This window comes from Eurosta solidaginis, chromosome 5 (genome assembly GCF_040869045.1).
Source record: "Eurosta solidaginis isolate ZX-2024a chromosome 5, ASM4086904v1, whole genome shotgun sequence".
Lineage (NCBI taxonomy): Eukaryota > Metazoa > Arthropoda > Insecta > Diptera > Tephritidae > Eurosta > Eurosta solidaginis.
Window position 1 is genome coordinate 40,381,277 of NC_090323.1, and position 13,897 is coordinate 40,395,173.

Sequence of the window (13,897 nt, forward strand, 5' to 3'; positions counted from 1 at the left end):
CAAACGGTATAAGCTATTATGGCACAGCTGTAAGGATACTGCATTGTTGTATGATTTCGTGGGTTCGAAGCCCGCTCAATGGTTTTAAACCTTCTCTATTTTTTTTTTAGTTGAAATTAGAAAAATGCGCCAAAATATAAAAATTTTGCCGATAAGCGCGTTTTCTTACAATATCAAAGCAAAATTGTTTGCAAGAATATAATGATGTGCTGAAACCATTTGACAAAATCAAAAGCTAACCAAATTCAAACAATTACTTTCAATTGTTAGAAATTGTTCTCAAAGCTAAAAAGGGCATTTCAAGACCATCGAAAGCTGACATGGTAATAGGCGACCATACAAAATAGCAAATGTCGCTAAAAATACCCAAACATTTTTCCTAACTTCCATACCCGCCATCGCCTCATCCACAAGCACAAAAGTCAAACCAGAGACAAAATCTTAAATTTTTTTTAAATTTTGTCTCGATTCTTATTACCAACACATTCAAACATTTCGTCCGGACTCGTACATATAGGCCAAAACTAACACAACCTTAGATTTTGGCGAGGAAATCTTAAATTCCCGCCTACGTCTCATCAACAAAATCACAAACATAAGAGGAAGAACAAAAAATCGAAGTCAGACAAAATTTTTATTTCGACTCGATTCCGCTTACTAACACATTCAAATTTTTTGTCTGGCCTCGTACATATAGGCCGAAACTACTATAACCTAAGAAAAACTTCCATTCCCGGCTACTACACCTTGTCCAAAAACAAACTTATAGAATTTATTTTTTCAAAGACATTGTGAAAAATCCTATGTTGCCTTGTCTTCAAAGTTCAAGAAAGAAGAATCATTAGGCAAGAAACATTTTTATGTTACCAGCAGCGAGGATAAATATAATAAGAGCCGTCACTCGTTATTTTTTAGGCATTTACTCGATGTAAACTGTGAGGTAGTCGCTACTTTTTTTTGGGCGAGATGTTTATAAATGTCTTCTATACATTTTCATGGGGTATTTGTGTTTATTTTTTCGACTGTATTAAATTAATTATTTAATTCTCTTTCCAAAAAACACGTTTGCATAACGTGACAACACCGCATGGATAAATGGACGGCAATTCAAAAATGTCCCTCATAAAACAAAAGTAGCGACTACCTCACAGTTTACATCGTGTAAATGCCTAAAAAATAACGAGTGACGGCTCTTATTATATTTATCCTTTTTGTTACCAGGGGGGGTCAATTGCATAACTGTGAAAAAATGAAAAATGTACACTCATTGAAAACTCATTTGCACACATAATTTACACTTTAAATTTTCATGCGATTCTGTAAATTATTGTGTACATTGTTTTGCTGTATGAGCGCTGAATGTAAAAGTCTTATGTCAGTGAGAAAATATTCATCAAACGCCATGAAAACAAAAAATTCATTCTGTAACAGTGCGTATGAGTTTTGAATGTCACAATAGTGTACACTGGCTGCCAAGAAAACTCACGAAGTTTTTATCAGTGAGTTTTTTTTCACAGTTTTGCTTTACAGAATCAGAATTTCACAGTTTACACAATTTCTTGTGTACACTTTAAAACTCACAGTTATACTATGTTCAAACAGAAAAATAAATTGAGGAAATTTCGATTTGAATTGAGTGCTGTTCATACAACTCGATTTAGCTTACACAATAGTAATTTGATAGCTGGTTGGCTCATCTCTACAGCAAGAATATACCTTTGTTCAGACTGTCAAAATGTGCGTGTTGGTATTAGGCGAATGAAATGGAATGAAAACATAAAACTTTGAAATTTTTGTGTGTTGTAAGAAAATGTGTTCAATGTTTAGGTTTCATTTTGAGTTTGCCATCTTCTTTTGACAATCCCTACTCCAGTGAAATGAAAGACATAAAATCTGCTGATGAGATGCGCCAACCATATAGTTCAGCCATGCGCAACTGACGTTGAAATCTACTCAATAAACACACTATACAAGGTTGCATTTGCAGTTTGAAACAATTTATTACGCAATTTTTTTTAAATTGGCAATTTGTTATTAGAATTTATTATATGATAAATTGCGTAATAAATTGCCCAAATAGTATAAATTGCCAATTTGGTGCGAATAGGGCCCAGGCACTCATAAAAATTGGCGCGTGTGTGAAATGTATGAAAATTGTTTTTTGGCTTTCGTACGCACATATGCCATTCCTTTTACGCATGAGGCTATACCATACAAAACTTCATATTTCCATTTCTTTTCTGATATTTCGAAGTTTCGAATTAGGAGAAAAAAATCTTCTTTTTCCTCGCCGCCTTCACCTGACCAACAAACAAAATAGCAAAAGCGAAATATTTTTGAGGTCGTTCGCACTTGCAAGCGCAATGTATAGAGTTGGGTCGTTTTGTTCTCAACTGAACAAGTGAACTAGATCTTCGATTTCGTTTCATACATACATACGTAGAAATTCACAGTGAGCACGAATGTCGATGATACCACTTATGCGATATGTGTGTATATATTTATGAAAAACATCTTTTGTAAGAAACTAATTATTACATTTATTAAACTTGAAAAGTTCATATTTACAATTTGTGTCTGTACTCTTTTAACTTCCTGGATCTTCCGAAATTTTTAACTTTTTTTGAAGTTAATTATACATACATATGTATATATATTAACTTATTTATTCGCATATACATATATAACACTTCTATATCAGTACCTTCCTATCTTCCTAATGTGCAAAATTTCTGTCAATCATTATTTGCTGAAACTGTGCAAATGTATGTTCTGCGCATGCGCGGGCTTTGTTAGTGTTAGTGAATTGTAGTAGCGTGTGTAAAAAAAGTATTAAAGGGGTTCAACGGGTCACTATCCCCTTTACCCAACTTCTGCATACTAATTGTTATAAAATCTCAGTTTAGTCGAAAATTATTTTGGAACAATTTTTTAGGATTTTGGTATAGACTATTATAGGTAAGCGGCAACAATGGGGAACCATATTTGTATGTAGGTGAATCATTTGTGCTTTCGAATGTAGCGAGTATACATAAAATTTTAAATTCACATTAGAAAGCTTAGATAATTGTTCCTAAAGACGGCGCGCTTGTGCATAAAGGTTTAGGTCTTTGAAATTCGCATTAGAACATTTAGACAATTGTTCCTAAAGATGTCGCGCTTGTGCACGAAAATGACTTACGATATTTGTATGAATTGTTCGAATTTACAAAAAACTTCTTCTATTAATTATAAACAAATAGAGTAATATTTGTTAACAAAAATAGGCCTATGCACTGCGGCTGATCAATACGAATCGATTTATATAACTTTTATATGATTTTACGTATGCTGAGTATGCGAAACAGCCTGTCAATTGATTGTATGGAAATTTTGTTAGCGTATTAATATATAGATTCCAGTGAAGAAATTGTGGTAAATAGCTAATTCTCAATACGCTTTGTCTCCGTAAAGTGTTTATACTGTCATTCTAACCGTTTGGAGATATGAACTACCGATTTGAAAACGAAGCCGAGTCGAACCGCTTCGTGTTTTCAAAGCGATTTGAAAAACTGTTTATGCATGCGTTTTCGAGTGTAATCGCATTATATCAAAGCGACGTAAGCGCGCGTATAAACATATCGCACACTAACTACAAAAGAGTCACAACTTGAAAAAATGTAAATGTTCAGGAGAGAAGAAAAACGGTTTATTTGAAAACGTCTGTAATATTATACTGAAGTCCAGTTTTACAAAGAAGGATACCTTCATTATAAAATGAATTGACGAAATTTTGTTGTAATTATTTGTTTACGAACAAAATATATAGCAGTTTTGAATTATGACTATTTCTAAGAAAACTTACTACTCGTACATTCACAATTATTTCATCAAAAAAGACACATTTCACAATAATACAAGCAACTTTAATCACTCTTTACGTATAAAAAGACACAATCTATATATTGATACGCTAACAAAATTTCCATACAATCAATTGATAGGCTGTTTCGCATACTTAGCATACGTAAAATCATATAAAAGTTATATGAATCGATTCGTATTGATCAGCCGCAGTGCATAGCCCTATTTTTGTTAACAAATATTGCTCTATTTGTTTATAATTAATAGAAAAAGTTTTTTGTAAATTCGAACAATTCATACAAATATGGTAAGTCATTTTCGTGCGCAAGCGCGCCATCTTTGGGAACAATTATCTAAGTGTTTTAATGCGAATTTCAAAGACCTAAACCTTTATGCACAAGCGCGCCGTCTTTGGGAACAATTATCTAAGTTTTCTAATGTGAATTTCAAATTTTATGTATACTCGCAAAATTCGAAAGCACAAATGTTTCACCTACATACAAATATGGTTCCCCATTGTTGCCGCTTACCTATAATAGTCTCTACCAAAATCCTAAAAAATTGTTGCAAAGTAATTTGTAGCGTACCAAAAAATCTTAAAAAGAATTAATTTTTGACCGGCCCATTTTTTGTGGCAAATTTCACTTAAACGTAAATACATAAGTCTTTATTTAACAGATTCTTTGTTTTTTATTTTAGTTGTTTTCAAAAAAACATGAAATCACAAATACTGAGTTAACTTTTGTTGAAACTAACTAATTTATTTATAAAAATTATTGGCAAATTTGCCCGAAAATATTTTTGAATTTGCAGATTTAATCCTCATTTTAGATAAAGTACGTCTTATACTGAACAAAAAAAAAAAGTTACAAAAATATAACATAACATTTTTTATATTGCCTTTTATGCTAATTTATTTTAGTTCTTATTTTATTTTATTATATATTCTCTTATTTCAAATTGGTTTGTTAATATTTAAATGCAACTTGACTGAATCGGAAAATTTCACGTTGTATATTAAACGAAACAAAAAAACGTCCCAAAAACGTTTTTGATTTTAGGTCAAAGCGGTTACCGGCATCATAGCGGCCGTATTGCATAGGCAGTATATTACCCACTATCTATATATTAATACGCTAATCTATATATTAATACGCTAACAAAATTTCCATACAAACAATTGACAGGCGGTTTCGCATAGTTAGCATACGTAAAATCATATAAAAGTGATATGAATCGATTCGTATAGATCAGCCGCAGTGCATAGGCCTATTTTTGTTAACAAATATTACTCTATTTGTTTATAATTAATAGAAAACTTTTTCGTAAATCCAACAGTCTCTCCAAATATGGATATTTACTTTCTTGCACAAAAGCGCGCCATCTTTTGACAAATTATGTAAGTGCTCTAAGACACAAACCTACATAAGCGTACGCGCTACACGGTGAAAGATTAAAACATGGTTTCCCATTGTTGCCACTTACCTATAATAGTTAGAAGTTTTAAGGAGTTAATCCAGAATGCCAAAAGGGACTCTTGGAAGAACTTCAGCAATGACATCGAAGAAGTCTCAGAGGCCAATCGCCTACGAAAGGTCCTCTCCAAAAACCCCATACCTCCAAGCTGCATTCGCACAACGAGCGGAGAATGGGCCACTTCTAGTACGGAAATTCTCGAAACCCTGATCAGCACTCACTTTCCAGGCTGCAGATCTCAACCATACATCTTAAACACGCAATCTAACTCAGGGCCATTTCAACCCCTGGACCACATTGTAAGCGAAAAAGGAGTTATCTGGGCAATCAAGTCCTTTAAACCCTTCAAATCTCCGGGAACGGATGGAATATTTCCCGCTGAATTGCAAGCTGCAAGCGATCTTATAAGCCCGCTGCTAGCTAAAATCTACAAGGCTTGCCTCAACCTGGTCTATATCCCCACGGAATGGACCAAGGCAAAGGTAGTCTTCATACCCAAAGGAAGCGGGATATCGGGCAACAGTCCGAAGGATTTAAGACCAACAAGTCTGACCTCTTTCCTCCTAAAAGTTCTAGAACGATTGCTGGACGCCTACATTAGACGATCGGTAAATAAGGTACTAATCTCTAACAACCAACACGCCTACTCTAAGGTCAAATCCGTAGAGACAGCTCTACATGCTATCACTACTAAGATAGAGAAGGGTCTTGCCTTTAAAGAATTTACGCTGGGTATCTTTCTCGACATAGAAGGGCCTTCAACAACGTTCTCCCAGCAGCGGTCACAAAATCTCTACGTTCACTAGGGGTGGAAGAGCCTCTTGTGAAATTCGTCGAGCTCCTTCTAAACAAGAGAATCATTATCTCTGAGCTGGGCAGCTCATCGGTAATAAGGTACACCAACAGAGGAACCCCCCAGGGGGGCGTTCTTTCTCCTCTACTATGGAACCTGGCGGTGAACGCTCTGTTATCTATACTACAGCCCACCGGATGCCAAGTCATTGCATATGCCGATGACATAGCCTTGACAGTTACCGGCAAACACCTTCCGGTGCTTGGCGAACTCTTGCAAAATGCTCTTAATCTAACAAACACGTGGTCTATGGAATGCGGACTCAGCATCAGCAGTGAAAAAACTGAGATGGTGCTTTTTACCCGCAAACGCAGTATACCGGAATTTACCCTCCCGTCCCTAAACGGGAAGGATATCAAACTCTCTACCGAGGTTAAATATCTCGGAGTTATTCTAGACAGGAAGCTTGACTGGAAGCGAAATGTGGAGGAACGATCCAGGAAAGCCACAATTGCTCTCTACGCTTGTAAGTCGGCAATCGGAAAAAGGTGGGGTCTCCAGCCACGCATAGTCCATTGGATCTATACGGCAGTGGTGAGACCAATACTCTTCTACGCCGTCACCGTATGGTGGACGGCACTCGATATCGAATCTAACAAGAGTAAAGTAACGAGAGTGCAGAGGATGGCGGCAATGCTCACCAGCGGTGCCCTTCCCTCCACTCCCACCAAAGCAACCATATTATTGCTTCTCCCAACTGATCTATATGGTAGATACTGTGCCTCCTGCAACGCGGCAAGACTCAACGCTATCGAACCATGGAGGGACTGCAGGTTTGGTCACACCCGGATCCTGAAGCAAGTCGCCGAAACCTTCTTGAAATTGGACCATACAACATCGCCCCCTTGCTGGGACAACAAATTTTCCACAAGAATCCCAGAGAGGAACGAGTGGGCAAACGGCGTGGAGCCGGGATCACACGAAATCTCCGTTTTTACAGATGGCTCTAAACTAAACAACAGAGTCGGCAGCGGGATATTCTCGGAGAAGCTCAATCTAAGCGAGAGCTTTCGCCTACCTGATCACTGCAGTGTTCTTCAGGCTGAACTCATAGCTATCTGGGAAGCAGCCCGCTATCTTACTAACCTGCAGGTTACCAATTCTATTTCAATTTTCTCTAACAGCCAAGCTGCCATAAAATCCCTGCAATGCAGTAACACCTCGTCACTAGTGGCATTGAAGTGCAGAGAAACCCTCAACAAACTAGCTGAAAATTGCAACCTAAGCTTAATATGGGTTCCTGGCCACTGTTACATCTCTGGAAACTGCGCCGCGGATGAGCTAGCTAGGGAAGGCACCAACTTGCAAACAACAACCTCCGCTGGTTGGGCCAGCCCTCCTCTAAACACTTGCAAATACCACCTGCGATCTCTTTTCACGGATCAGGCAAACGCCAGATGGGCGAGGGAACCTACATGTAGTATATCCAAGCAAATCTGGCCTAAGCTGGATGAAAAGAGATCGCGATCGGTGATATTGTTAAACCGTATCTCTATAAGCCCACTAGTGGGCCTTCTTACAGGTCACTGTCTCATGGGCACTCACGGTGCCTATATGGGCCTGCAGACAAATGATTTCTGCCGCAGCTGTAGGGACGAGGAGGAGATAGAAAGCGTTGAGCACTATCTGTGCCACTGTCCCGCACTGTCAAAAACCAGATACCAATGCCTCCACAGACACTCTTTTGGGTGCCTTGCGGAGCTTGAATCTATAAACCCAAACGACATCTTGCGTTTCATTAGGCAAACGCGCTGGTTTAGCCTCACTGGGGTCTAAACTTCTTCTTCGAAAGTGGGGTAATAGGAAATACCAACATTAAATATCCGAACATTAGAATCTTCATATTTCCACAATGATCACATTAAACCCCGGAAAAAGTCTAAGTGCACTTATTGAGTTTTTATATGGAACTGTTTGTTCATTTCACTTAATTTTTTCGCAATATAAGTACCTTATTATTTTCTTTAATTAAACATTTTTTAGTAAACTCTGCTTTCTTCTCATTACATAATTTTTTTATATTTTTATTTTATTTTTTATGAAGGTATCCTCTATTCTACTCGAAATTTTTGTTTTGTGTCACACTTACATATTATATAGGTGTTTATACAAAATTAAACGGGTGGCGTGAAATAGGCTAAATTCCTTTAGCAAATTTCTTCGTTTTTAACTAAAAGTTCGTGTTTTTTGAATTATGACACTATTGAAGTAAATGTACGATATATGTATATGGGTTATTTAGGCCTACTGGGGGAACCGAGCTCCCAAAACTAACTTCGGTAGCGCGCCAACGGGGAACTTCCGGGTGGTGTGGAAAAACCTATTTTTCAATTCAATTTCAAGTAATTTCACCATAATTTCATTTGACAAAGAAGATAGGTTTTATGATACGGACGTGCAAGCACGTAAGCCGATACTATAAAATAATGGTTTATAAGTCTATCGTTGAACCTCATTTTATATATTGCCCAACGATTCTATTTACAATAGCTTATTCAAGGATAAATACATTGCAGAATAAACAAAATACGGTGATGCGATTTATTTTAAAGAAGCGTTTTGATACTCCCATACAAGAGCTACTAAACAACTTGAACTGGCTTAGTGTAAAACAGCTTGTGTTATATTATACTTTGAAATTCATACACAACATGAAATTAGGAAACATACCAAATTATCTAAATGATCGTGTAAAATACAACAACGATGTCCATAACTATAACACAAGAAACAAAAATAAATCCACTTGCCAATTGTAAAATCCGAATTTGATAAAAAGAGTATATATTTTGAGGGATTAAGAGAATACAATGAACTGGACTTAAAAGATTGTAAAAATATGAAAGAGTTCAAGAGGCCATTATACGAATATTGTAAAGGAGTACCTATTAGGTAAAAAAGAAATACATTTTATAACTCAAAACTAATTATGCAAAATCTGTATAATGTATAAATGTGAACTCATAGATTTAATCCAAGTCTAAAGTCTAAAGACTGTAATAAATAAAATAACTAACTAGCTAACTAACCAGTGGTGATCAACCCACCTTGGTGTGGTTTGGCGCAGCTCTCCGTTTTCGTGGTACTTTGCCCACTGTGGTGTTGAGTTTCGATGGCCGTATTCTCTTCACGGTGGTGATTGACCCACCGCGGTGGGGACTCAAGGGGTGATAAGTGCAATACAAAGCTTTATAGCTTCAAAGCTTCCGCAATTGGCAACCTCATCTACGATAGGGGAATCCAGTTACAAATATGAATGTATCATACTCGTATTTAGCAGGCGAAGCTCTGGCGACCCCAAGTTCCTCATGGAACTAGGGAGTGAGGAGGGTGGGATGGCCTACAAGGTTTAGTGTGGTCATATTAATCGTTCCCGAGATGGTTCGGCTAGTACCTTAATGGTGCTTTGTTACCGGAACGTAGCGGATCTATATCCGGCAAAGGACCATCAAAATCGATAATACTCCTCAAAGCCTTCGGGGAGTGTCTTTATCGTTTATACAACAACAACACAACATACCGCGGTGTTGCTTTTCTCCGCTATCTGCCTTGGTGGTGCAATGCCCGCTGTAGTGCTGGATTTTGTTGGCCGCATACTTCTTCACTTTCTTGACGTTTGGTCATCGTCGTCCCTGGCGTGCCCCTCGAAAAGGGCAAGTTTTTCGAAACTCAGCGGCGGCACATTGAAATCGATTTTTACAATTTTTTTTAACCTTTTCTTTGTCGATTTAAAATTTTTTAAATGAAATAAGTATCTATAAAGCGGTTTTGGCAAATAATTTTCATACTTTGCTGTAATTTTTATATTTGTGATCTGCCCAGCTCACAAATTAGTGACCGTTTTTGTTGTCTCAAAACATATTTTCATCTTAAAACGTCTCTGATGGTAACCAGAGACGGCTTAATGAATTCAGCTGTAAGTTTAACTTTCTTTTAAGTAAATAACGGTCTTACCCCTTATTAAGCTTATGCTATGTGTCTATATGTTGTTGTAGCAATGCTGTTTCGTGTATATGGGTTTGTCCGATTTCACGCACCGGTGGCAGTAGGGTAAAAGAATGTCCCTGTTGCGTTTAAGAAAACAGTTGGAGAATGATTTGGTCGTCAGTTATCACGAAGGGAAGAGATTATTAAAGAACTTTATTGGGAGAATGTAAAAGTCGTAAAGTTGAGCGCCTTTTTTAAAAAATAATGATAAAGTATTTCAAAATTGTTTGATAAAGAATTGAATAATTTTTCAGATGATGGAGAACTTGATGCTAAAATTTCATCAAATACAACTAACAGTTCTACAAATTCTCAAGGTATTTGACTTAATTGAATCAACAAAACAAATATTTGCATCCATTACATGGTATATAATATATTTTTAGCTTTATCGGACGAAGAAGCATATACGCCCCCCCGAGTGGATAAAAACCTTAAAAACGTGCAAAAAGGAGCTACCGAAGTAAAGATGGCAAATAAAAAAAGCTTTAAGCAAGTTTCATGTCACTGCAGATTTAAATGTAGCAGCAAGATAACACCTCAACGACAAGAAGAGTTATTCCAAACATATAACAATGCAAACCTTAAAGAACGAATTTTGATGATATCATCAACAGCTAAGAGACATACACAGAATAAACACAGCAACTTTGATCGTTCCTATAAGTATCATTTAACTGATAACTTTGGTATTTCTCACGAAATATGTCGCAATTTTATCATAAATCTTTATCAAATCATAGAAGGGTCTTTTTATAAATGGCTAAAGGACCCTTTTAAAAAGTACTATAAACCAGAGCGCGGCCCTAGGTTGAAGCCAAGCGATGAAAAAGTAAATTTTGTCAGAAATTTTATAAAATCGCTCCCCTCTTATGAGTCACGCTTTGGGCGGTCTTCCACCAAAAAGAAATACCTTAAGGATGGATTGAGTTTAATTAAAATTTACAACGAATATTCACGTAGATGGAAAATAGAAACATCTTCCAGACAACCAGAAGAACAAAAACCTGTTTCCAAACATTTTATTTCTGGAATATTAAAAAATGAATTTAATTTGACATTTAAAGACTCTTGTTCAGGTAAATGTATGACTTGCAATAGGTTTCATCTAATGTTAAAAAAGGAGAATTTAACTGCAAATGAAAGAAACAGTATTGAGGAAAATCAAAAGCTGCACAATCAACTTCCACAACAAATTCGGAAAGAGTTTTCGGAAGATATCGAGAAATCAAAACTTGAAGATAATACGGTGGTTTTAGTTTTTGGTTTACAGAAATCGTTAGAAACTCCGTCCTTTTCAAGCAACATTGCATTTGACAAGCACCAGCTTTGGACTTACAACCTGTGCATAGTCAATGGAGCTGATGGGCATGATAAAGCTTACATGTACGTCTGGTCCGAGAACATAGCGTGTCGTGGCGCCGAAGAAATCGCATCATGCCTTATAAAACATTTCCGAATGCATTTATCGAGAGATGTGAAACATATTATATTATATTCCAATTCGTGTGGTGGTCTCAATCGAAGCCTAAAAATAACGCTTTTAATCAAACATTTTTTGGCGAATAGTGACATTGATTTAATTGAGCAAAAATTTTTCTTCTCTGGACACTGTTACAATATGTGTGACAAACAATTCGGAATAATAGAGCGAATATCTCAAAGATACCAGTGTATTGAAACGCCTGATAAGTGGATTGATATTATAAGAAATGCAAAACAGACACATCCGCAATTTACCGTAATAAAAATGGAAATGAACGATTTTGTATCTGCCGAAGAACTAAACAAATTGATAATAAACGTCAAAAAAGACCTAAATAATGAAAAAATCAGAAAAATTCAAAGCCACCGTGGGCATCCGATGACTATTTTTGCTTTCGACGATTTTAAAGTAATGAAAAAAATTGAGATAAATAGGAATAATGTTTCCGACGATGCACTCAAATTGGCTTCGACTCCATTACTGTTTCCCTTAGGAAGGCCAATTACCGATGCAAAATTCAGTGATTTAATGAAATTGATGGAATTTATTGGTCCCGAACATCGTCAGTTCTATGAAAACCTGCAAAAGGATGCAAATGCCAAAGAGTATGAATTGGCAAGCGAAGGGAGTGATGACGAATAAAGACGTTGGAAATAACTTGAATTATGGAAACTATGCAAGCTCACATTACGGTTTTCAGAAACTTGTATCCATTCCAAATGCCAATCGCAACTTAGCTAATTTATTTGGTATTATCAATACGTAAAACATTTTTAGAAGGAAATAACCTCATAAAGATTATATGGGTCTAAACCACGTATCAATACCTGGAAATGAAGTCGCAGACCAAAGAGTAAAATTAGCAGCTAAGGAGGCACTCAGGTAGAAAACATAATCTCAAAATTAGATATCGTCAGGCTGGCACAATCGAGTTGCAAAACACAAAATCGGAAAACTGGAAAAACACGAGCCACTCATGGTACAAAACATAATCTCAAAATTAGACATTGTCAGGCTGGCACAATCGAGTTGCAAAACACAAACCCGGAAAACTTGAAAAACACATCACTGCGCAAACATAAACACTAACGGAAGACCTTTCGAAGTCAGCTGTAACAAATTGAAAACATTCATCCGACTACGCATAGGGCACACGATTATTTCACATGAGCAAATTTTCAAAGGTATGTTCAAAACACAGTGCCCCTTTCTGTAACACGAAAGCAAACTGTGATCCATATTCTCGACAGATGTCAACATTTCTCTGCAACCGGGCAAACCTATTCGACAAAATGAGCCCTACTAGATTGTTAAAACTCCAGATGTTGCATCCATAGATAAAATTAATAAATTCCATAGATAAACGAGTCTTAAGAAATTAATATAGTGTTAATTATCTATAAGTGAATCTAATTAACTCCTACCAAATGTATACAAAAAAAAAAAAAAAACATAAATAAAAGCGAGCCGAAGGTGTTCTTACTAGTGCTCCTTATCTTTGGTAAAGAAGGCATTGGCGCTTCTTTTCCCCTGGTAAATAAATAAATAAAATAATAATAATATAATAATTAGCTGCCCTCAATTACTATATTATAAGGATCAGAGTGTGCATCAACATAATTCTTTTGTGCAGTATTCGACATTAAGATGAACGTTATCAAACGCAAAAAAATTAAATACTTGGAGAAGCTCGAATTGTGTATTATTTAGTTTGAATGGCGAAGGCTTACTTGTTTGGTGATTTTGTTGAAATTTGGTCCATAGGTAACTTTTTGCTTAAGCTGCCGGGAAACGCACAAATTTGCATAGCAACGGTAGTTGTGTGCATATCGGGTGATTGTCGCGTGCTCGGCCACCACACAAGAAGAAAGCATCAAGCGCCATTTGTATTGAAAATTCGTAGCGTGCAGAGGTATACATGTCATCGGATGACGATTTTTTAAAAAAAATTTTGAACTTTTTTCTAAGAATTTTTTAGAGTAGGTATGCAGTTTTGTAGCTTAGTCAATTTTAATACAATAAGATGCTAATCTTAAGCCACTAAGAAAATTACCTGATTTTTGGCAATTTTTTTTCCATCCGACCTTTGCATTCGTAGGTTTCGATAAACCGCAACGTAAAATCTTTTTCTTCTGCGAACTTGCTCATTTCACGTTCTCACAAAACTAACACACTAATGCATATCAATCACGTTGGCCACGCAAATATACCAGCTGTCAAGCGAAAAAATCAAAAAATTTTGATTTCCATCA

General features: G+C 36.4%; 1 protein-coding gene across 2 annotated transcripts in view; it reads left to right on the forward strand.

Moving 5' to 3' along the window:
• The window catches only part of LOC137253686 (uncharacterized), a 79,448-nt gene extending 66,294 nt beyond the window's left edge, over positions 1-13,154 (forward strand). The window contains exons 5-6 of one of the 2 annotated variants that reach the window (XM_067791057.1): positions 10,396-10,476; positions 10,546-13,154. In XM_067791057.1, coding sequence (XP_067647158.1) covers positions 10,396-10,476; positions 10,546-12,287 — 1,823 coding nt within the window. In that variant the 3' untranslated portion in view covers positions 12,288-13,154. The remainder of the gene's footprint in view (positions 1-10,395; positions 10,477-10,545) is intronic. The other variant, XM_067791058.1, reaches the window with a different exon arrangement.
• Positions 13,155-13,897: the final 743 nt, after the last annotated feature.